At 56.4% G+C, this 22,940-nt stretch overlaps 2 protein-coding genes, 1 long non-coding RNA gene and 2 other non-coding genes across 11 annotated transcripts; 1 reads left to right on the plus strand and 4 right to left on the minus strand.

Annotated features, from left to right (window-relative positions):
* On the plus strand, window positions 1–8,558 carry LOC117311725 (uncharacterized). Of its 2 annotated transcripts, none has more exons than XR_012331064.1 (3): window positions 1–158; window positions 1,377–4,097; window positions 4,341–8,558. It is a non-coding gene; the product is annotated as an uncharacterized lncRNA (long non-coding RNA). The 2 variants fall into 2 exon arrangements; XR_004526015.2 differs by having other exon boundaries at window positions 4,356–8,558.
* On the minus strand, window positions 1,444–19,386 carry TNPO2 (transportin 2). Of its 5 annotated transcripts, XM_033854086.2 has the most exons (25): window positions 14,918–19,386; window positions 13,522–13,633; window positions 12,787–12,862; window positions 12,555–12,704; window positions 11,726–11,832; window positions 11,504–11,637; window positions 11,330–11,411; window positions 11,131–11,253; window positions 10,906–11,024; window positions 9,913–9,973; window positions 9,647–9,812; window positions 9,294–9,446; window positions 7,767–7,992; window positions 7,392–7,563; window positions 6,824–6,910; window positions 6,638–6,745; window positions 6,382–6,540; window positions 5,773–5,860; window positions 5,489–5,587; window positions 4,818–4,913; window positions 4,379–4,484; window positions 3,987–4,086; window positions 3,833–3,907; window positions 3,589–3,716; window positions 1,444–3,505 (listed from the first exon to the last, which is right to left on the minus strand). In XM_033854086.2, the coding sequence occupies exons 2-24, from the start codon at window positions 13,618–13,620 to the stop codon at window positions 3,609–3,611; spliced, it is 2,694 nt and encodes an 897-aa protein (XP_033709977.1). In that variant the 5' UTR covers window positions 13,621–13,633; window positions 14,918–19,386; the 3' UTR covers window positions 1,444–3,505; window positions 3,589–3,608. The 5 variants fall into 5 exon arrangements, with proteins under 5 accessions (XP_033709977.1, XP_033709975.1, XP_033709974.1 ...); XM_033854084.2 differs by lacking the exon at window positions 14,918–19,386 and having other exon boundaries at window positions 4,379–4,454; window positions 13,522–14,526; XM_033854083.2 differs by lacking the exon at window positions 14,918–19,386 and having other exon boundaries at window positions 13,522–14,526.
* On the minus strand, window positions 5,657–5,731 carry LOC141278419 (small nucleolar RNA ZL2). Its single transcript, XR_012331187.1, has one exon. It is a non-coding gene; the product is annotated as a small nucleolar RNA ZL2 (small nucleolar RNA).
* LOC117312028 (small nucleolar RNA SNORD41) lies at window positions 7,638–7,707 on the minus strand. Its single transcript, XR_004526206.1, has one exon. It is a non-coding gene; the product is annotated as a small nucleolar RNA SNORD41 (small nucleolar RNA).
* A 139-nt stretch (window positions 19,387–19,525) lies between the features above and the next one.
* Window positions 19,526–22,691, minus strand: TRIR (telomerase RNA component interacting RNase). Of its 2 annotated transcripts, XM_033854119.2 has the most exons (3): window positions 22,252–22,666; window positions 20,268–20,345; window positions 19,526–19,963 (listed from the first exon to the last, which is right to left on the minus strand). In XM_033854119.2, exons 1-3 carry the CDS (start codon window positions 22,600–22,602, stop codon window positions 19,856–19,858), a joined length of 537 nt encoding a protein of 178 aa, XP_033710010.1. In that variant the 5' UTR covers window positions 22,603–22,666; the 3' UTR covers window positions 19,526–19,855. The 2 variants fall into 2 exon arrangements, with proteins under 2 accessions (XP_033710010.1, XP_033710011.1); XM_033854120.2 differs by lacking the exon at window positions 19,526–19,963 and having other exon boundaries at window positions 20,269–20,345; window positions 22,275–22,691.
* Window positions 22,692–22,940: the final 249 nt, after the last annotated feature.

The raw sequence follows: 22,940 nt of genomic DNA on the forward strand, positions 1-22,940 counted from the left end.
TGGAAGGGTCTCGTTCTTCAGCCGCGTCGGCCCCGAGCTGGAAAATGCAGATTCCTGGTTCCTGCGTTTTTTAAACTAGCATCTCTGATGGTGCTGATGCAGAGGGCCAGCGGACTCTGGTTTGAAAAACACGGCCCTGTCGAAGGCACTTCTCACAGGTGACACTGACCTTACAGATAGAAAACCCCTTTTTCCTGGTTCGCAGTCTGGGCATGCTAGTGACTCGAACTCCTGTTCTTTTCTTCCGGAGCCAGAAACAAGCAGTTACACTGCAGAGACCTCGGTGAAAGTTAACTCTGAGTTACCCAAAATCCTACTGATAGAAACAGCATCTCATTTACCGACAGCCTCTTTTGAGCCAGGCAGTGTTAACACACAAATTCTAAGCAGCACTAGCTGTTCCCTCCCCTTTTTTTCTTTTTTAATTTAATTTTATTTATTTTTGGCTGTGTTGGGTTTTCATTGCTGCGCACAGGCTTTCTCTAGTTGCAGCAAGCGGGGGTTACTCTTCGTTGCAGTGCGCGGGCTTCTCCTTGCAGTGGTTTCTCTTGTTGCAGAGCACAGGCTCTAGGCGCGCGGGTTTTAGTAGTTGCGGCTCACAGGCTCTACAGCCCAGGCCCAGTAGTTGTGGCACACGGGCTTAGTTGCTCCGCGGCATGTGGGATCTTCCCGGACCAGGGCTCGAATGTGTGTCCCCGTCATTGGCAGGCAGATTCTTATCCACTGCGCCACCAGGGAAGTCCCAGAGTACCCTACTGTCAAGACTGTGACCATTTTCCATAACGTTCTTTCTCCTCTCCCCGCTGTATTTTTCTCTATGGGACATATCGCTGTTTCACTGATTAGCTTTCCTCTCACTAAAATGCACACACTTGTTAAACGAAAGTTGGTTGTGTGTCAGCATTTCAAAAGATTTTCCCAGTTTGATGCAGGTGATGCTTGGGCTGTACTGAGGTTGCAACAAGATTTTATCCTGAGGCCTGTGCGTCCCCAGATGAGCAGTTTCTCATTTGCCTTTAACTGTTGCACATATTTACCTATGTCCCACAGGCTTGGCGCTGAGCTGAGCATTCTACAAAAATGTCTAACCTGCCCAGCAATCCAGAGTTGTGAAGTCAAAGATTATAAGAATGCTGCAAGGTCTTGCTCCTTGCCACTCAGTTTAGTCTTTAGTAGATGGGGATCTTGAATCTGGGCTGTAACACTAATGGGTCCCCTTTAGTGAGCTCAGGCTCTAGTGAGCTGTAATTATGTCTCAAAGACTGCACTGCATGTGTTACGTTACCACATTTAATCTTTAACCTTACTTACTTCCCCACTCCCACAATTATTTCCTGACCTGATTCCTGTGCATCCCTATTTCTAAAACTTCCCAGGCCCCCCTCCACATCTCTTCTCTACTGCCAAAGCCCAGGACACAAGAGGCCAGATGGAGACCAAGGGTTTCACAAGAAACTGATCTTTACTCAACAAAGTTCTACACAAGTGGAATCTCACGCCACCTTGGCACCAGTCCCCAGCACAGCACGGTAACAAATGGACAGACCCTGGGAGCCCGCAGGAAGAAGAGGATGAGGGGGAAGGAGGGATGTGGGAACGAGAGGGACTGCAGATCGAGGCCAGTCAGGGTCCGCAGCCCTGCGCAGGGGAAAAGGTTGAGAAGCTGAAACTTCGTTGTGCAAAAATCAACAAAAAAATAAATTAAAAAATTAAATAGTTTCCTTAATTAAAAAAAAGAAAAGAAGAAAAAGATAACTAGAACCAGGCTCCCCTTCCCTGAAGGTGGTTGGAGGCCCCCCATCCTGGATGGAGAAGGGGTTACCAATCCCATCAGACAGCCAATCCACACACCCCAAGACCCAGCAGAGGATGCTCCAAAGAACTGGAATTACCAGAAAATTAAATGGTATTTAATTTTTTTTTCTTTTCTTTTTTTTACAAATGGCTTCCAGAGACCTGCTGGAGTTTCACAGCGGGGGAACCAGCTGAGTTTATGGAATGTGCACCAAGTGCCCCTTGGAAGAGAGGTGGGGCCTGACCCTGTCTGATAGGAGACACAGGGCTGTGATGAGGGTGTGATCCAGTGCTCGAGAGGGATGCATGGAGCAGGACCCAGAATGCAGGAATCCAGTCAAACCCCCAAAACCGCAAAAAGAGGCCCCCAGAGAAGTAGAAAGGGAAGAGGAAAACAACATTAAGGGGGCTTCAAGGCTTGGTTTCAGTTTTGAGGCCAACTGGGAAGCAACCACACCTCCTCTCTCTAGGGGAGCCTCTCCCACTGTGCCTGCATCCCCAACCAATCCCAGAAGTTTCCCTAGGATCGCTACCCCAATCTGGTGGGGTCTTGGGGCCTACTGGGAGCTGTGATGATCAGGAAGTCCCAGGGCCAGAGTCGGGTAAGGGAATACAGCACCCTTCCCTTCCTCCAAGCCTTTGGTTTCCCTCTTGCTGGCAAAGCATAAGCCTTGGTTTTCTATCACCATCAATTAAATGCCTCAGCCTCGGCCCTTGTGTTAAAACCCAGGCCTGGAAGAGGGCTCTCGGAAGCAGAGAAACGGACTGCCTTTGAAACAGACTTGCTTATGGAGAGACACAGGGGTAGATGTCAGCAGCTCTGGCTGCCCCCAACTCTCCTCAGGGGGAAAAAGTTCCAGCCCAGCATCTTCGAAAGTCACTGGAGCACAGGGGAGGGAGAAAAAGGCGACCTCTGGCCAGCCCCGGCCACTTCGGTGGTCCCCACTCTTCTGGCTGGGACGGGACAAGGAGGGAGACACACTGGCTGAGGCTGCCACAGAGCTGGCAAGAAGTGTGCGGAGCAGGTCCAAAGCGTGTGCGTGCTGACTGGGCGGCCCCAAGGTGGCCGTCCTCTTCCCCCCCACCCGCCCCAGGGTCCCAGCGGAGGTCCCCAACCCACCCAGCCCTCCCTAATCACCGCCAATTCCGGCAAAACAGCAGAAGCTTCTTAAACTCTAGATGCAGGTTACACGGAAGGCCTTACGAGTTAACTCAGGGGTTCACTAATTCTACTGTCTCCATGCAGTCGGGGAAATGGTGGGGCGGCTGGCCCAGCCTGGCTGGCTGCAGCGCCCGCACATGCGTGTAGCCACGTGTGTACGTGTGAGTGTACGTGTCTCTACAAGGACCCCCCTCCCCACCTGCTTTTCCCTTGCCTCATCCTAAGCCGGATTTGGTCGGCCGTGTTGATTCTTCCCTCCCACACGTGGCTGGCCCAAGTAGGCTGCCTGAGGTGACCCCAATTAGAGCAAGGGGCCCTTGCTGCCAAGAAGTCCCACCCCCCTCCCATTTATAGGATGAACGTGGAGGCCCCACCCACCTGCCCACCCGCTGACCGGCCTATGGCCGGGTATGGCAGGTAGCTGGACGGGGAGGGCGTCTGGATTTGGGTCCCACTCACTCCTCCCTAACCCCCCTCGACCAGGGCACGGCGACTTCTGGACGCAGCGCGCTCCCCAGCAACCCCTCTGACGACGACGCAGACAGAAACCTGTGAGGAGAGGAGAGGGTCAGGGTCTGCGCCCCTTTGGCTCCCACAACAGCGCCAGCCCTCTCTGCACACGGCCTCCTCACCTGGCAGTCGCAGTACTCATCTAGACCCCGTAGAAGGCAGCTAGCCTCTCCTTAAGCAGCGGCGGGAACTGCTCTGAGAACTGCTGCCAGTTTTCTTCCCCAACTTGGTCTTTGAAGCCATGGAGAATCTGCAGCGAGGGAGGGGGTGAGGGGCGCCCCGGAGCGGAGCAAGATGAAGATGAACTCGGTCTCTCCCCACCCTGCCGCCTTCCGAGACTAGATCAGGGCCAAGCGGGAGCCCTACCTTATAAAACATGTCCCGAAGGTCATCCTTCGGGCTCACCCAGGAGGCTACAGCGTCGCAGAAGAAAATAAAGTCCTGAAACGTGACGGATCCCACGTGAGGGGCCGTCCAAGCCCAGCCCCAGCAACTTCCCTCAGAGCCCAGCTGCCCCAACCTGCACAACACCCCCGGGGTTGACGCCTATCATCATGCAGATGCCTCGGAAGGCCGAGTCCTTCTCCTCATTGTCCCTGATGTTCCTGAGGGATGTGCACCTGTGGGGAAGGTAAGCAGTGGGGAATCAGCCAGTGGGCCTGGGGCAGGATGGACATCTGTGGGGGACAGCAGGGAGCGGTGGGCCAGTGGGTGGTGGGGCTGGGATGGGACATGTATCTGTGAGGCGTGGGGGAAGCAGGAGATCAGGGCTCGGTGGGGCTGGGTCGGGCATCCACGGGTGGGCAGGGTAGGGCTGGGTGGGCACAGGCGAGGGACTGGGTCGGGCCTGTCCCACCCTCCCCCCACCGCCCAGCCCACCGTACGGCAGGCCCCACACAGGTGGGCACACACCAAGGCCGGATGAACTGCTGCAGCATGGGTGCCACCTCCTGTGGGCACACGTAGCCCAGGCGGCCGATGGTGATGGCTGGAATGGCAGAGGGACTCGTCAGGCGACCTGCAACCCCGAGCGGCCCCGGTACGTGGCAGGGCCTCTAGCACGAGGCACCAGCCCCGCCCCACGGGCCCCAAGAGAATAGCTCCTGCCAGCTCCCTGGGCCCCCAAGCTTGGCCCGGTCAGGGTCTCCTCCCCCCCCCACTTGGGTCTCTCCCAGGTCTCCCCCGAGGCCAACATCTTTCTTAGGCCTCCTCCCATAGCCCCATTCCAGGTCCTTCCAGTCACCCTCCCTGGTTCTTTCCCAAGGCCTCTTGTCAGCTACCCTCCCAGCCAGGATACCCCACCTCCAGGAGGCGGGCAAGGGGGCGGCAAGGGCCCAGGCCTGGGGCCCACCTGTGTTTTCCAGCAACGTCTTGGGCGTGTTGGGCCGGTTAATGATCTCCACCAGGTTGTTGAGGACCATCTGCACGTAGGGCTGCATCTCTGCCCCTGGGGGACAGGCCAGTCAGAGCCCCACACAGCCCACGCCACCCACACTGACCCGAGTTGTATCCAGACACTGGCCAACCAGTGAGGAAGCAAGCAACCTTCTCTGGCTATCTGCTGCCCAGGCGCCATGGCCAACCAGAGACAGACCTACACCCTCCCAACACCAGAAGCTTCCCTGGCGTCACTGCTGGACACCAGGGTGAGACCACACCACCCAGCCTCCCTGTGGGGTTAGGCAGAGAGCAGAGAAGCAGTGACAGTCTCCCAGCCAATCCCAGGGGGCCTTTCAGCCAATTGCTTGGAGGGGAGGGAGGTGACAAGTAGTCCAATAAGTACAGGCCTCCTGTCCTGTGCCTCTTTGGAAAAGCCAATTACAGATGGCCTTTCAGCCATGTGTCCCCATCTCGGATGAAAATGCTCAGAGGTGTCCCCTTGTCCCTGGCCAATCGGAGCCTTCCTCAAGGAGCACCAGGGCCCTCTAGAGGGAACCTGTCAGTTAGAGCCAGACTCCTGGCCCCAGGCTGGGAACAAGCCAATGGGGAGGGACAGGGCCTGCCCAGCTGTGGGGCACTTACCCATCTGCATGCAGATCTCGCCAATGGCCCAGGTGGCATTGTTGCAGACAGAGATGAACTCGGGGTTCAGGTTGGTGCCCAGGATGGGCATGAACTCAGCTGGCAGGGAGAAAGAAGGGTGCTGAGCAGGAGGGCCAGCCAGGGTAAGCTTCTGACACTTGCGAAGCAGGCCCCGTCAGACAGTACGAATACATCCCAGTGCGGTCACAGTCCTCCCAGGTCATCTCTCCATCACTTGAGGCCAGGGCTGGGGTCATGGGGTAAGGACGAAATGGGGGTCGTACCGATACAGGGCTTGACATGGATGAAGCAGGCTTTGGTGAGGTCTCCCAGGAGGGCGAAGGAGCTCTGCCGGACCTCAGGCATCGAGTCCTGGGGGTTGGAGCAGGGTCAGCGTGGCCGGGCTCCCCTTCCCCCAACCAGCCGGGATCCCAACTAACCCCTCAGAGCAGGGCAGCTAAGGGAACAGTTCCTGGAGCATGACCTGACCCTGCCACTTCCCAGTGCCAAGGCTACAGGCCCCATCTGTACATCTGGGACTCGGGGCATGTGAACGAGAATGCCCAGCTCGGTACCACTACAGAAGAGAGCACTTGGAACTGCTGCCATCCTCAGTACGCTGGGGGGTGGGGGCGTCATATTGGAGGGGCTTGTGCTTTCACATTTCCTATTTTCTACTTTTTAATTTTCTACATTGTTAGGTTTTTCAATGAGATTTTACATGTTTTATTTGAATCACTTTTAAAAATAATTACAAGCTTTTTTTTTTAATGGGTCCTTTCTCCCTGATGTCCTCAGGGCATAACCAAGGCCCTGAGTCCACCCAAGGCAGCCCACAAAGGCTGCTGGGTGTCACCATTGTCCACTTAGAGGCCCGCGAGGGGCCCACCCACCTGCATGCACTGAAAGAGCAGTGTCATGATGTTGCTGCGGGCTACCAGCTGCTCCACGTGCCCGCCCAGGCCCTCAGCCAGGCCGCTGAGCAGGTCCAGCGCCACGATCATGAAGTCCTTGTCAGGGGCCTCGTACTGCTCAGGGTGCTGGGTGTACATCTGGGCACAGAAGGGGGCAGGCAGGTGAGGGGAGTGGGCCCAGGCTGGGGCAGCAGCAGAGGAGCGGGTGATGGGGTGGTGCTGGAGGGATGCTCACCATGGCCTGGGCCAGCGTCTTCTGCACCAGGGTAACACAGCGCTGGTAGACGGGCTCACAGTAGGGCAGGAAGCCACTCTGCAGGGCAGTGGCCACTGATGACAGGCACTGGCAAGGAGGAGGGCAGGAGAGGTGAGCTCAGGTGGGTGGGACGGGGCCTCGGGAGAGGGCCTGGAGCTCACCCACCTCCAGCAGAGGGAAGAGGTCCTTGTCTTCATCCTTGAGCTCGTTCCACTTCTGGATCAGCGGAGGCATCAGCTTCTGGATGTATTCCTGGAAGGGGAGCAGGAAGTTGGGGCTCCCTGGGTGTGGGTGGTGGCCTGGGAACCAGCAGGGTTCCCTGTGACTCAGAGGTGCCCGTCATCTGAGCAATGAGGTCTAGGCTCCTCGCTTTGGTTCATGGGGCCCTGCGAGGCCTCGCCATCCAGCCAGACTTCCAGGCCCTTCTAATTTACTCCCTTCTCACCCATCCCGAGCCCCACCCCCACCCCCCCTCCTGCCCCTTGGAGCCTGAGTCAGCGCTTCCTGCTTCCTGCAGGCCCCTGAGCTCCCCCGGCACAGCACTTACCACGCTGTCTCATAACTGTCTGTCTCCCCCACTAGACTGGGAACAGGGCGAGGGCTGGGGCCGGGTCTGTCTGTCTGCCTGTCGAGGTCATGGCCACGTCCCTGGCGTGCGACACGGGTCGCCGCCAGGTCACCGGATGCCAAGGGGCACAGGGATCGGGAGGAGGGAGCCGCTGTGGGGTCTCACCGGCTGGTTGAGGTGGTGGCCCACAGAGTCGGCCAGGGTGCCGATGGCATCGTAGAGGATGAGCAGGTTCTTGTGCTGGTACTTGCCAAAGGCAAAAACGAGGGTGTCCAGGATATAGCTGAGGTAAGGGACCAGCTCCGTGCAGGCCTCCTCCTCCAGGGTGGCGAAGGCACTGGAAGGGGGAAGGGGTTTAGCAGGCAGCCACAGGCAGGGCTAGGCTCTGAGTCGGGTCAGGGAGGGTGCACTCGGGATCAGCCAGTACGAATACGTGAGAAATCAGTACAATGTCAGGGGTCATGAGTATCATCACTTCCCAGAGAGCAGCCAGTGGGGCCAGGTGAGGTGAGGGCTGTGGGGCCAGGGGTCGAGGTTCACCTGCAGGCTGCCTCCTGTACCCTCTTGTTGCCATCCAGGATGCGCTTGAGCAGCTCTGTCATCAGAGGCTTGAGGTGCATGTCAGGGGGCTGGCTGACCACCCAGTGGGCATAGCGGCTCAGGGTCCAGCAGGCGATGGAGCGGACCAGGGCCTTCTTGTCTGATAAGCACTGGATGAGGTGCGGGATCAGCTCTGGCAGGTAGGGCACCATGCCCTGCATGCAGCCTGCAAGGAGCCGGCACAGAGGCAAGGCTGAGCCCAACTGGGCCGGGTCACATCCACCCTCCTGGGGAGAGGATCAGCCGCACCTGACAGATGGGGAAACTGAGGCTTGGAAGTTAAATAACTGGCTCAGAGTCACAGAGCCAGTGAAAGGCAGGATGGGGATGGGAAACGGCATCAGAGCAAGACTTTCCTCTCCATCAGCTCCACCCCATTCCAGGGCTTGTGATGTTTTTATCTGGTCACTAGTTCATTCATAGATGGCCAAGCTGCACACTGACTTGGGCTTTATGGGCAGTAACAACGCAGGTGGACAGAAAGGACCTTTCCTTTGAAACCTTTCTTGGATGTTTGTGATTTTTCTTTTTCTACTTTACATCTTCTCTTTTTAAAAACCCTTAACTGTGTCTCTCTTTTCATTACAGAACACGGGTAATAAATAGCACACCCTCTGATAATCCCAAGCCATGAGATCTATTTTTACCAGTTTAGGGTCAGTTCCTTGAGATCTTTTCCCATTATATATGCAGAACACTTCACATAGTCTATTAAAATACATATGTGCATTGTGGAACGTGTTATTTGTCCTGTTAACATAAGACCCATTACTTATTATATGAGGAAACATTTCCTTAGACAACTTTGAAAAGCTCTCCAGGGTGAGGGCTCCTGCTGCCCTCTCTGCTTGTTCTAGCAGGCCTGGATGCTGAGGGGGTCGTGTGTGCTGCCTGTAACAGTTCTGCAAAGCCCTCTGGTAGTTCACGCTGTACACCCCATCCATCGGGACAAGGGGAACCTGGAAACCGTGTCAGTACAGCACAAGCACACCGTGTGAAGTTTAAGGAAACACCACTGCACACTTCTGATTCTGGCAGGCCAGCCTCGCAGCCAGAGCAGGTTTGAGGCCCAGCTTCACTCTGGGTGACGAGGGAAGTGCCGTTGATTCTCTCTGCACCTTAGTTCCCCCATCTAAGAAACCCACCTCCTCAGGTGGTAGTGAGCCCGCAGGACAGGGCTGCCTGCTGTGGGGCAAGCACTGCAGAAGTGCCTGTTATTATTGTTGCTGTTATTATGCTTATGGCCTGTCCATGAGAATTAAGGAAAGAGCTTGCTTTCGGGGGTCCCTTTCAGGCCCACGGGCTGAAGGGAAGATTCAAATCCCAGAGCTGTTTGGAGTGGGGTGAGCAGGCCTCTGGAGAGAACCTGGGGATGGCGTCGCCCCCCACAAGCCTGCCTGGGCCAGCCCGTCTCGCACCAGCGTGGGGATCAGAGGTCAGGCGCAGCCAGGCTGGCAGGTCACTTACCCTCAGCAATGGCGCCCAGCACCAGGATGCCCGACTCCTTGACCACCCACTCGGGGTGGAAGAGGAGGCCCTTGAGCAGGGGGAGTAGGTGGGGCAGCAGTTCCTCCCGGAAGACGTTAGCCAGGACGTCCAGTGCAGCCGCCGAGCACTTCCCTGGGGTGGGAGGGGTGGCGGGCTCAGGGAGGCACATCAGGCAGGCCACCAGCCCTCCTCTCTGTGCCCCCCAGGATCAGAGATCATGATTAGAATCTTCATGATCTGCTCCATATAGGCTTCTGATTCCCTCCTAAGAGGGGAGCCCAGGGCTTGCTGCCCCTTACTTCCCCCTTCTCACCCCAGGCCCGGCCACTTACTCAGATTCCAGTCGGACAAAGCATCATCGTCATCATCATCCTCTGCATCCTCAGAGCCATCAGGCCGCTCAGCCTCATGGGGCAGCGTCACCGTGCGTGACTTGTGGAAGCGTGGCTTGATATCCTGCTCGCTGTCAGGGACGGCCTCATCCTCCTCCACATCCCCCTGTGGAGCCAGGCAGATGGCTAAGCACCACAGAGGCCCCCATCCCCAGTGCCCCAGCCTTCATCCTCCTGCCTGTGCCTGGTGGTCAGCCCTAACTAACCTTGAGCAGGATGATGTCGATTTCTGAGTACTTCATCCCGTTTACCAGGATAGGGATCAACCTGTTGGAAGAGAGGCTGTTAATCAGGATGCAGGGGCCCCAGAGGGGGCTTACAGCCTGGGGGAGAGGGAAGAAGCGGGGAGGGGAGGAGGTCAGGGAGCCAAGGGGCCGACTGCACATGCTGATCCTGGTTATGCTACATCCACTCATTTCCCTTAGTGGGTACTATCTCAGCCGAGTCTCAGCCACTGTGACTGGGTCAGAGCTGACACTACTCCTAGCTCCACAGGAAGGTTCTGGACCCAGACCCCTGGCCACTCAGTGAATTCCCGACCCCTGAATACACTGAGAAGCTTGGAATAGTGCCTGACCCCTAGCACACCATAAAGCAGGGACATGTGGCCCTGTCACCAGGCACTTCCCTAGGATGGGGCCTGGTTAGGGGACCAAACAGGCAGGGCAGCCTGCCCCCTCAGCTGGAGCCCATGCACGTCGGGATCGGAGATTTTGGTTAGAGCCCTCACTGACTCGGGGATAGAAAAGTAATCCAAGTTGGTCCAGGAGGATCAGCCCTAGGACTTTTGCGGAGATACTGGTTGAGAGAGAATTTCTTTACTCTGAGGCTCCTGAGCTGGAAGGCTGCAGAAGGCCACAGTACTACGACGAGGGAAGGCTGTGCCTGAGAACAAAGCCAGCATAGAGGAAGTAGATCTGAGACCAGACAGGCGCCTTTCACATCCTTTGAGCACCTGGATCCAGCTATGCCTAAAGCCTCTGTTGAGTCTTCACTTTTTTCCACCTATAACTTAACCTAATTTTTAAGTCATTAAAGCTACATACTTACCGTTTGCAAAATAAACGTGCACAGGAATAAAAGTAAACCAAGATACAAGATGTGGACTGAGGCTAGCGCAGGAGCTGACCAGAAGGAAAGGCATAGGCATGGCAAGAGGTGGAGGCTGGGGTGGGACAGAGGGCAGAAGCAGCACTCACTGGACCAGGTGGGAGGCCAGGACTTCCTTGCAGATGGGCTGCTCGGCCAGTGTCAGCCAGAACTCGCAGGCCTCAAGGGCCACGTTCTCATCATGGTCCTGGGTCCTCTGCAGCATGTACTGGGGTGGGATGGGAGAAAGGCTAAGGCTTGGCCCGGCTAGGGGTGGCTCCCCACCTGCCTCCCACCCCTCAGCGCACACGCGGGCTGGCCCTGGCCAGGCATACCTGGATGATGCTGTGCATGTGGGGGATGAGCCTGTCGATCCGCACTTCCAGCAGCATCACCAGTGCACGGCACACGTTCTTCCGCACCTCAGGGTCATCATCCACGGCCAGGGCGAACAGATGCTGCAGGGAAGCCGGGGTCAGCTGTGGCTGGGCCCTCGGCCCTCCCCCTGCTCCCCTCCCCAGCCCAGTGGCCCACCTCGATGAAGGTGTCGATGTTGTCCATCAGTGCCTGGGCCCGGTCCATGATAAACTGATTCACACAGGCGATGGCATGGGACCTGGCAGGGGGCAGGCGCACATGGGTCACTCCTGACCCCACCCATCCCACCTGCTCCAGTCCCCCTGCAGACCCCTGGGGAGCCGCACCCACCGGATCTTGGGGCTGCAGTGCTTGAAGAACTGTAGGAACTTGGGAATCATGATGTTGAGGGGCCTGTTGAGGGCATCGCTGTCCAGAAGTTCGGATGAGTCTTCGCAGATCTTCTGCAGGGCTCCGAAGGCTCCCTGAGTGGAGGGGAGCAGGCACATGGGTGTGGGTCCCGGTCTGGCCCCAGCTCCCGCTTAGGCAGGCAGGCCATGGCTCATCCCCTACCTCACAAGTGTTGTAATCCTCCGAGTTGAGTAGGTTGCACAGCTGGGGCAGCAGCTCGGGCCACATCTGCAGCTCGCCCTTGGAAGCGATGGTGGTGATGAGAATGCCTGGGGCGGCCAGGAAAGGACGCTGCCTCAGGCTGGGTGCGGGCCTGCCTGGCGCCCCAGCCCTCCTTGCTGCGCACTCACTCCAGCACACTTTCTGTGCGCTACCCCCTGTAACCCTACACACTCTTTGAGATCCTCTGAGTCTTACCGTGAGCCAGCCCTGTTTCAGGCCCTGGGATGCAGCACATAACTAAACACAAAATCCCTGCCCTTAGGACCTGACTATCTAGTGAGGGAGGCTGTGAGGTAAAGATAAATCAGCAAAAGACCTCGGTGGCTAGATGCCAAGATATAAGGGAGGAAGTAAAGCAGAGAAGATGGCTAGCAAGTGCTGAGGATGAGGGTAGCAATTTTTAATTGGGTGGCTAGAGAAGGCCTTACTAGGTGACACCTTGACATCTGAGCAAAGACCTGAGGAGGTGAGGGAGAAGCCATCTAGGTTCTGTTCTCAGAAATGAGAACAGCTGTTTCAGGAGGGAGTGGTTCAGAGCATGGACCTGACCTAGTCACTTCTGAGCTCTGCTACTTGCCAGGCAAATCCCTTAACATCTATGTGTCTCAGTTTTCTCATCTGTAAAATGGCAGTAATAACAGTACTACACTACCATCCACGGTGCTGGAACATTCTGTGAATCAATATCCTTAACACACTGAGAAGTTTCTTGGCCAAGAGTGACAGCTCAGGGCATCATCACAGGCTGACTCCCGCTGCACCCTCTTACCTATGGTGGCCCGGATGAGCGAGGAGGCATCGCCGATGTTGTTGAGACATTCCTGTTTGATGAAGTCGGCCACAGGTGGTGGAAAGCTCTGGTAGTGTGCCTTCACGTTGTTCTTGAGGATGAGGCCACTGAGAGAGCGAGTTGGCTCATCTGGGGGAAGAGGGCTGAGGCTTAGGGAACCACAAGGGAGAAAGTGGGGTCAGGCTTGTGTGGAGGGACACCAAGGGCATACCTTCCGACTTGAGTCTGGTCAGGACGAATATCAGGTAGTTGTTGAAGTCGGGAAACTGGTTCAGTTGTTTGAGTTTCTGCTAGGTTGTTAAGGGTCTTGGGAGACAGAGGTCTTCCCCAGGCAGAGCCCCCTTACTGCCATATAGCTGATACTACTTCTGACTATGGGGACGAGGCAACCAGCTCCTGGAACCCCACCTGTCAACCCCCATGCCCAGAATAACACAGCATTTCAGGCACATGAGATTCATACAGCGGGTGGGGGAGCATGTCTGAGCTTCCCACCACTCCTGAAGATCTGGCCAGAGCAGGAGAGGGTTAGCAAACTCAGCTCTCTCTGATGTTGGCAGCTCCACTCACTAGCAATCCAATGTGGCATGTTTTTTTTTTTTAAAAAAAAGAAGGGAACTCACACTTTCAAGTGAAACTTGCTAATGGTTTAAATAATTTAAAAGTTTAACTTATAGCATTTTAAATGACCAATTGAAAAAAGGAAATTTTACCCATGAAACTCAACTAAAGCCAAGCACCAGCTAAAAGTGCCCCCTTCTCCTGCCGGGCCACATTTCCTCTGGGAATGGGACCCAGTAATCCTAATCCTTAATTCTCTGCCAAGGCCTGCTCCTGCCACAGCAGAAAGAGTCTAAGAATTAGGGAGTAGACCCCTTCCTCTCTGGCCTTCAGGAGCTGCAGATGTCTGCCCCGTCCCCCCAGACCCGGAAGGAAGGAAGGATACATCCTGCACAATGCGCTGCGTGGCTGTGTTGGGCGACTGCGAGTCTTTGAGCAGCTGCAGGACCTGCTGCAGGCCCTGCTCGTCTGGCTGCCAGTCCATGGTGCAAGGTGAACTGCGGGGGTAGGGGCCAGGATCAGCGCTGGATCCCAGGGGCTCCGTGTGAGTCCCGGGCTGAGCCCCCACAGAGGTGGTTGCGGCGGTAGCAGGGCGGGAGCGTCCTCGGCGGACAGACGGAGGCCGCCGATCCACGCCCGCCCAAGTGCGGGGTCCCCGCCAGCTGCGCCATCCACGGCCGCGCAGTCGCGGGCTCGGGAGCGCGGGCGCGGGTATGTGGAAGCGGGCCATGCGAGGTGGCGACGGGACCCGGCGGATCCTCATCCCACCCAACACTGGGCCTTCAGCCCACCGCGGCCCATACCGCCGCCCTCGGCTCCGGGCCCTAAGACTTCCACTTCCCTCGAAGCTGCTAGGCGAGGGCCCAGCCACCTCCCCATCCAGGGACCCTGCCCCAGAACACGATAGTGCCCCAGCCCCCGTGGTCTCTCCCGTGCCGGCACGCAGTCCAGCGATTCCCCTTAATCAGACCCAAAGCAGTCTCCAGACAGGTCCCTGATGCCTCTCCGCAGGAGAGTCAACCAAGCCCACCTATCCGGCGACAGAAGGCCCCTGGACGGGTCCCTGTCGCTTCCTCAGTCAGGTCTGGCAAAGCCACAGCGCTCCAACCCCCCGCCCCAGTCAGCATTAACTCCTGCTAACGGGTCACTGCTGCTTCCCCCAATCAAGTTCGACCAAGCCCCCCACCACCTCGAACCGAAAACCCTCTTCGTCCGATCCCTGCGGCTACCCCCAATTAGACCTGGCCGAACACTCCCCAGGGCATTTCCTCCAACTGATCCCAGCGACGCCTCGCACTCAGACCCAGAAAAGCCCTCCAGGCCGAAGTCTGAAGCCCTTTCCCTATCAGGGTCCAACAAGCACCCCCCCAACTTTTCAATGCGGCCTCCCCCAACCAGACCCAACCATGCCCCACCGAAACAGCCCCCTACACACACCCGATCCTCGCGACGTCCCCCAATCAGTCCCTAAGCAGTCCCCATACGATTCCCCCAATCAGAGCCCCTCCAGCCCGACCCCAGACGTCCCACTGGCCCGATTCTCGCGGCACCGGGACCTGGCCCGGTTCCGAGGCCCCACCCCCTAAGCCCGGCTCGGTTCCCCCCTCCCCCGCCCCGGCCCATTCTCGCTGCCTCCTCAATCGGGCCCAACCGGGTTCTCGGCCTTTCTCGGTCAGGCGCGGCCCCGACGCCCGGGCCGCGCGCCGCGCAGGCCTGAAGCCCTGCGGGGGTCGACGCAAGCCGGGGCCCAGCCGGTTAGGGTCCGGGTGAGGCTCACTTACCCGGCCTCGGGCAGCAGCAGCGGGGCCTTAAGCCGCGGCTTCTCCTGAGACTCGCGAGGAAGGAGGGAGCCAAAGACAGGGAGCAAAAAAAAAAAAAAAAGAAAAAAAAAAACGCGGCCGTATATGAACTGCGGAGGCTTCCGTACGCCGTTCAAACTGGCCTAGAAGAACCAATCAGGAGAAACAGCCGTCGCACGTGGCCTGGCACCGGGAGACCTAGGCCCAGCAGAGGCTGGGTCACGTGACCGAAGAGATGAAGGCTCTCTAGGCCTCTCTGGCCGGCCGGTCCTCCCACCATCTCGTTTTCTCAGCCTGCCTCAACGCCGGCCTGACCGGAGCTCTTTTCTGGAACTAGGAGTTTGGTGGCGCGTGGGACTTTTTGGTGTATGGTGGACCTGTAAACCCTTCAGTCAGAGCCACCTGCGCCTTTGTCACCCCCCTCCTCTAAGAATTTAACTGTGCCTTCCTCCCTCCATCCAGACGGTACTTGGGAGGAGTACATGTGCGTGCAGAGAAAGAGTGGAGGGGACTGAGCCTGGGGTGGACTTTATACCCGAGACAAAGGAGGGAAAGTCAGACAAAGGGAGTGCCTGAGACGGGCTGGGTTCCTGAAGAAGCCTCTGCCATATTTTGCGTTATTTATTTTCCAGTACTGTTTGACAACTTTTAAAAGGATATAAAAAAATAAACCCACGAGGATATAAAATTTTAAATAAAATGAACTAATAAAATAAACGGTAGAGCAAAAGGCTTATCTCCTTTCGTTCCCTGAGGCTGAATGAGGTGAAACAGTTAAGGAAATTTAGGTAAGGGAAGGAAGATGAAAAAAGACATTCCGTGATTCTTGTGCCGTCTGAGGACAAAGTAGGGCACCCCTTTTCTTTCTCTTAAGAGTAAAGCGGAGTAGGGAGGAGCATGAGCGTCCCCGTTCCCCCCTCCCCACGTCTCCGCCCTCCTGACAAAAAGTTGGGCGACCTTATGCCCCTCGGAGCTTTAGTGTCCCCATTTGTGGAATGGGTGTAAGAATAGTTTGCTGGGTTTGAGATAATCCAAGTTAAGCATTACAAGATATGCAGTAAATTGTTCTTCAAAAACGTGGCTTTTACTCCGAGGCTCAAGGCCGTCCTTTTACCGTATTTGGCTCCTCCCTAAACCAATATTTACTGAATTCACTGAATCAACTAGGGCTCTAATCCCAAAGAACAACCCAGCCGCCCTGCCCTGAGGGACGTTTTGGCCTCGGGAGACGCACAGGTCAATTCTTGCCCCAGCCTGGAGGAGGGGGACAATTTTCTCAGCCCACTTGCCATTGGCAAAGTCAGTCCTGGCTCCGTTCATTCATGAAAAACAGGTACCTAAGCCCTCTCTTGCCGAATACTGGGGCCGCCAGGGTTTTGGGAAGGGTCAGCTGGCGCCAAACTCCACTTCAGGAGTTGGGATCCCTAAAGTAGCGGACTGGATTCCCACCTCAGCCGGCTCCGCTAGACAGGAAACCGGTTTGAGGGACACGTGCGGAAAGCCGCCGCCTTCGCATGCGCAATGGTCTTCCCTCGCGCATCGTGAGGACCTAGAACTACAAATCCCATCTTGCCGTGCGCCCGCGTCGCCGCGCTTACGGTCTCTGGCTGAGACTCGAATCTGAGGGGTTGGAGAGCTCCCCAGAGTTGGGCGTTGAGCAGAAGGAGGAATAAGGCTGAGGGGCTGGGACGGGATCTGGGGGTTTCGGGAGAGGATGCGAACCGTAGTTTTCTGCTCACGGTTGGGGGTTGCCTCAGACAAGGGTCAGGTGGGGAGCGAGTTGGAGATGCAGGAGAAAATTTGTTAATGCTCACCCCCTACTTTTAATATGTCTAGTGTCCAACGGCCCCGAGCAGGCCTCGGGGGAGCGAGGAGTTAGGGCAGAATAATGTGACCCCTGCTGCCTGTATAGTCCACAGTATTGGCCCTCGTGTGATCACAGATCTTTCTTCCTCTCCCCTGATGGTGAATTTCAGTACTGAATAGAAAATCAAAAAAAAATTTTTTTCCCCGTATTTATTATGCACCTACTGCCTTTCAGTGTACAAATGGTATTCTCACAACAGCGCTGTGCACGGCAAACTTACTTCAACTAGAAGCGCTCAGTGCAAAAAGGAAACTCAAAGAACTGATGCCCAACCGTGAATCTGAGATGGGAGACAAACACCTCTCAGTTTACAACAGCCTCCCTGCCTGAGCATCTCATCACACTGCACCTTCCTATCAAGGTATTTCTCAAACACGGTCCCCAAACACAAGCCAATTGCTTCACCTAGAGAAGCAATAACAGCCACTTTGTCAGAGTTAACGATGGCTGTATGAACAGTGCCCTTACTTTAGAACTTCACTCTACAAGGAGCTTCAGTATTTCCTCTCTACTTTATAGATGAAGAACCTGAACCACAGAAAGGCTAAATGACTTGCCCAAGATCACACAGCAAACAGACACCAGAATAGTTTGAAGCTGGGACTGTGTGACTCACCAAAACCTGAATTTGATTCTCCTCCCTCTTCAGACTTTCCCCAGGTCAGGGTAGGTGAGCTCAGTGAAAGGAGGTGCTGGGACGCCATCAGCTCCCTCTGCCTCCTGATACTCCAGAATAGAGGCTGAGCTGCTGCAGGGGCGACCTACTTCTCCCACTTATGTTTCTTTTTAAAGATCCAGAGGCTGTGGGTGGCTTTGAGGGAGGAGGAGGTAGAGTTGGCTCCATTGGCTTCCTATGTCCTCTCCCCCACACTACATCCCCAAGGTTAAAGTCACACTTGGGCCAGCTCAGCATCCTGAAAGTAGGAGGGAGACCATTGAGGTGATGTGGAAAATAAACCAGACAAGCCTTACAGTGTGTTAGCAGGAAGTGAGGGGGGACATGTTGCCTGTTCCAAAGGCTGTTTGCTCACTCTTCAAGCCGGGCGTGGTTTCAGCTCAGGGTCTTTGCACCTGCTGTTCCTTTAGCCTGAACACTCTTCCAAGAACCATCTTCACTGCCTGCCCCACCTCCTTCGGGACTTGGAACAAATGGTGTGGCCATTCCCGACCAATTTAAAGTTATCATCTCTCCCACTCTCATCACAGTCCCCCTTTCATGCTTTTTTCCCCCGCCACAGAATGTATAAACATGTGGTGTTCTGTATTTTGTTTCTTGTCTGTTTCCCCCAACCAGAATGTTCGCTCCACTAGGACAGAGAGTTTGGTGTTTTCGTGCTCAGTATTTGGGATGCCCCACGCTCCACAGGCTGAATCTGGCAGTGTGAGGCTGGGTAGGTGCTACCTCAGCCCTCCTCCCCCTGCCTCTATGGGTGGTGGAGGGCCAAGCACATGGTTACCACCTGATCCTCAGAGTCATGATGCTCCCCTGTTGTAAGAGGGTTGGGAGCCTGGCCCTAGGATGGGCAGGAGTGCCGAGCTGCTCAGCATTCGTGCCTGGGAAGGCCTGGGAGATGGGCCCACAGCTGGGGGGCCTAGATGTTGCTCCAGGTCTAATAGGTTTGAAAAGGGGTCAGGAGGCAAGGGCATCTTAAAATATTTGTGGGCTCCAGGGAAAGCAGGCAGCCAGGCAGCCTTCAGCTCCAGCAGGATGAGCAATGAGGCCAGGAAGACACAGAAGTACAAGGAGTACTAGAGGGGCACTAGGGGCATCAGGTTTCCTTTAGGATACCTTGTCCCCTGATATATCAACTGTCATGTTCTGCAAGGTGGGAAAAACAAGCCCCTTCCCTGGAAGGGCTACAGGTAGCTGGCAGGACAGAGCAGCCCCACGGGAATCCAGATCCTAGCCCTCTTTACTTCCTCCACTGCCAACACCCCATCACCTCCCCTTGCCTGATCATGGCCTGGCCTCCTCCATCTCCCAGGTTCTGCCCAGACCCCTTCAGCCAGAGGGATCCTGTTAAGACATACTGAATAAAACACATCATGTTGCTCCTTACCTCACAACACCCCCAAAGGTTTCTCACCCTAGCACACAAGGCTCTGCATATAATCCACTCATGCTCCTCACTCAGCCAGCTCCAGTCATAGGGGCCTCCTCAAAGCTGCCCATAAGGGCCAGGCACTCTCCCTGTCTTTATGCTGGCTGTTCATTACCCCTGGGACAGGCTTTCTCACCTCCCTCAGGACTCTGGTCAGATGTGTCAACTAAAATAGACCCCTCCCTGCAGCCTCTATCCTGTCCTTCGCAGTCACCTCCCAGAACGGCTTCCCCCTTTCATCTGTGTCTGTTTTCTTCCACAATGGCAGGGAGCATGCATGGTCTGTTCTGTTCACTGCAGCAGCCGCAGGGCCCAGAAAAACCCAGGCACACCAGAGGTGCTCAGTGTCTTCTGATTTGAACAAACTGACAGCTTTGGCCCAGCCCAAATGGGACTGTGAAGGGACACTGAACAAGAACACCCAACAGTGGGGGGGAAAGTCAGGGGTGAGACCTGAGGAGAGTTCAGGCCTACAGGAGGTGATGCACCCTCGTTCTCCCCCCACACCCTCCCAAATCCCTCCCTCACTGGGCCAGATCCAGGCTTTGGTGGGTGCAGTGCCAGCCATGAGGGGAGGGCTTAGGTTGGAGAACAGCAAAGAAGGCAAACCAAGCACACAGCTCCAGCACTAGGTCAAGTTCTTTACTTCCCAGAAGTGATGGCTAAAGGGAGGGAGGAGAGGATGAGAAGAGGAAGACAGAAAGAGCCAGAGAGAGGGAGGAGCTGGGAAGACAGGGGACAGTAAACCACTGTTCTATGAAGTCTCAGGAGACAAGTGCTCAAGGTAAAAAAGAGTCCTGGAGAATCGTCCGCAGCTGCGGCAGCTGCAGGAAGCATCTCGGTTTCCTTCTGTATATAAGTCCTTGGGGGAAAAAGGCTGCCGCGCTGCCGCTGCATTAAATAGTTATGTACATCGCAGAGTCCCAGGCCGTGGGCAGGTAGGGAGGGGGGTCATTTCACCAGGGGCCGAGTTTTATCATCATCGCCGCACTGGTGGGCTTTGTACTTTTTCACCTCTGCCATGTACTTGGCCCATGCATCACCTTTACTTGTTAATACCTGTTGGGGGGAGGGGAGGGACACACGGGGGTTGGGAAGGAGATGCCAAGGAGGCCAGGAACCAGGGTCAGGACTGTCCTGAGACAGCTGACCCACCCACAGAGTCACCGCAAAGGTCTTGGGTGTGAGATAAAGATATGGAGAATCAAGTTATCTGGGAACTTTGTTGAAAGCCCTCCTCCCCCACCCAGTACACCCATCCAAGGGCTAGATACTGAGGAGGGAGGGACAGGGCACCTGGGCCAGGAACTGAGGCTGGAAGGAAAAGGCAACGTGGGCAGCCCCCCACACCCAGCCTGCTCACCTCATCCTCCGTCTTCTGCTTCTTGGCTACTATTCCCGTCTTGAGGGCTAGTTTGTTCCCGCCTCTGCGCTTGCCCACCTGGGTGAAGGGACAGAAGACTGCAACGGTTACAGGAGCCGGGGCCCGCCCTTGGCGGCGCTGAGGCCCACTACACCTTCCTAGCCCGGCCCGGTGGCCCGTCCCGACGCCGCGCCCAGCTCCACCAGCCGGCCGACCTGCGCAGCAATCAGAGAGGAGCACACGCGACTCAGCGCCTGCCCTGGGCCCATGATGCCCAGGCAGTCCTGGGCCCCCAGGCTGCCCTCCCAGGGAGAGAAAAGAATTCCCACATCGGTGGGGACGAGCACTGTCCTCACCCTCCCCTAGTAGAAACCACACAGACAGCAACAGTTCCCTTTATTGAGCACTTACTGTATGCTAAGCCCTGTGCCAAGTGCTTTGGATATACTATCTCCTTCCACTTTCACAGTCACCTTACGATGAAGGTTACCATCCCCATTGTAAAGATGAGGAAACATCTCTGAAAAGGAGAAGCCTGTACCATGGATCATGCCAACAGCAAACAGTGGAGCTGGATTCTGGGTCAGGTGTGTCTAGGCCAGAGCAGCATTCTTAACCACCAAGCGACACTGTTCCCCTACACGTAACCGGGCCTGGCCTCTTTGCAGGTGCTCCTGCAAACGGCCCCTTGATGAACAAATGAAACAGGCAGCGACAACTACTGCTATTCTCACTCACGGAGGGGCACTCGGCCTCCACCCAGTTCTCACACCAGCCCAGGTCCTGCCACTTCCCCTTCCTCAAACATAAGTCTTACTCTGAACTTTCATCCTGGTCTTCTGTTTTCTCCCACACACTTGAGGGTTTCTTGTGCCCCAGGGGCTGCAACAGGCTTTACAGACATCCCATCCCTATCCCTCAGCCAGGCATTAAGTGACCTGCGCTGTTGGGACTATTCTCACACTCATTTTTTTTTTTTTTTGACGGATGAAGAAACTTGACCCCCAGTTCGTTACTCTCACACCACACTTTTTTCTCCATACCACAGGAACTTGCTCTCAACACCAGAGACAAAGCAAGCTCAGAGTTGACAATCAAGGTAGGTACCATTTCTGTGGCCTAGAGTTTCTCAATCGCATATACTAGTGACATTTTGAACTGGATCATTTTTGTTCGGGAGGGGGAGACAGTTGTTCTGCGCATTGTAGGATGTTGAGCACCATTCCTGCCCTCTACTCATAAATGTCAATAGCACTCCCTCCCCCAGTTCTGACAACCAAAATATCTCCAGACTTTGGCAAATGTGGGGATGAGGTGAGGGGAATCGTCCCCAGTTGAGAACCACTGGTTTAGCCCTTCCTATAAGAAAGGCCCAGTGCTAATCACATCAGAAGATGCGATGATGCCCATTTTTACAAGCAGGGAAAATGAGGTTAGACCAGATCAGATGCCCCAGGAAAGCAGAGATGCCTGTCATAATCAACACAGCATACCCATCACCTAGCACACTGCCCAGCACAAGGTAAGGTGCTCAATAAATGGACACTGGACGAATGAGACTCAGGGAACTCAAGCAAATCTGCTAGGGTCACACAGTAAGCAGTCTGAGTCTCTCATCCACACAGCTCAGAGTCCAGACTTGACTATGCCCCCCATCCCCATAGTGGGAGATGGTCCCAGTATCCAAAGTTCGGGATTCCACTCAAACAGGAATCCTGGTATCCTGGTTTCCCCATCCTCGGAGCGCTGTTTCCAATGGAATTCCCCCCAACTCCCAGTTCTTGCGGGCATACTGCGGGGGTCCCCACCTCCGCCCCCAGACCTCTCTCGTCGAGAATCCAGTTTCCGAATCCTCAGCGGGTGACCCGGACGGCTCCCTCATCGGGGTCGGAGGGTGGACCTGGATCCCGCTCCCCTTTCTCGAGCCCGATTCCCCCTGCCAAGGAAGGCCCTGGTGCCCGCCCCCACCCCCGCGGCTCCTTACGAAGCTGAGCGTGGGGCCCGGGCCGCCCTTCCTCTTCGGATCCCCGGGACCCGCGGCGGCGGCGGTGGCCGGCTGGTCGGGTCGCTGCGGGCCCGGGGGCGGCTCTTCCTGCCGCTGCCGCTGCTCCTCCTCCATCTTCCGCTTGAACAGCTCCAGGAAGCTGCCGTCGTTGGCGAACAAGTTCACGCCGCCCGACACCGGGCTCGAACCCGCGCCCGACACTTCATCATCCCCGCTCTCGGGCGACGTCCCGGGCCCGGACTCAGCCCATCGGCTCCCGCCGCCGCCGCCGCCCGCGGGGCCCGGCGCCTCCCGGCCCGGAGGTTCCGCCCGTCTCCCTCGGGCAGCCATTTTGTCGCCAGGTACCTCGCAAAGGATTCCGGGAAGGCCGCTCCGGGCCCGCGCTTGGCGCCAGACTTGCCTCGTCCCGGGCAATGCATGCCGGGAAGACCGGTCTGGCCCTCAGGCATCCGCAGTGGAGGCGGGGCATGAGGGGCGGGGTGAATGAGGAGTAAGGTTTGACGCTACGCGCCGGCGGGCAGACGCCCCGCCCCGCCCCGCCCCCGCCTCCGCCCCGCGGATGGTTATAGCCCTGCTAGACTCCCGCAGGCGTTACGCAGAGATGGTCTCTTCCGGAATGAGACTATTGTCTGCGCCTGGGGCTGTAGCGGGCTCTCGGAGTGAGGTTC

This window comes from Tursiops truncatus, chromosome 3 (genome assembly GCF_011762595.2).
Source record: "Tursiops truncatus isolate mTurTru1 chromosome 3, mTurTru1.mat.Y, whole genome shotgun sequence".
In the NCBI taxonomy this organism is placed as follows: Eukaryota; Metazoa; Chordata; class Mammalia; order Artiodactyla; family Delphinidae; genus Tursiops; species Tursiops truncatus.

Excerpts from the sequence above, each read along its gene's own strand:
- TNPO2 (XM_033854083.2), bottom strand. The coding sequence starts at position 13,899 with ATGAGGATCCGCCGGGTCCCGTCGCCACCTCGCATGGCCCGCTTCCAC. Across the intron at positions 9,813-9,912 it reads TCGACATCATCCTGCTCAAG|GGGGATGTGGAGGAGGATGA; the intron begins GTTAGTTAGGGC and ends CTGGCTCCACAG. Across the intron at positions 9,447-9,646 it reads TTTGTCCGACTGGAATCTGA|GGAAGTGCTCGGCGGCTGCA; the intron begins GTAAGTGGCCGG and ends CTCCCACCCCAG.
- TRIR (XM_033854119.2), bottom strand. The coding sequence starts at position 22,602 with ATGGCTGCCCGAGGGAGACGGGCGGAACCTCCGGGCCGGGAGGCGCCG. Across the intron at positions 20,346-22,251 it reads CGGGCCCCACGCTCAGCTTC|GTGGGCAAGCGCAGAGGCGG; the intron begins GTAAGGAGCCGC and ends CCCTTCACCCAG. Across the intron at positions 19,964-20,267 it reads AGCAGAAGACGGAGGATGAG|GTATTAACAAGTAAAGGTGA; the intron begins GTGAGCAGGCTG and ends TCCCCCCAACAG.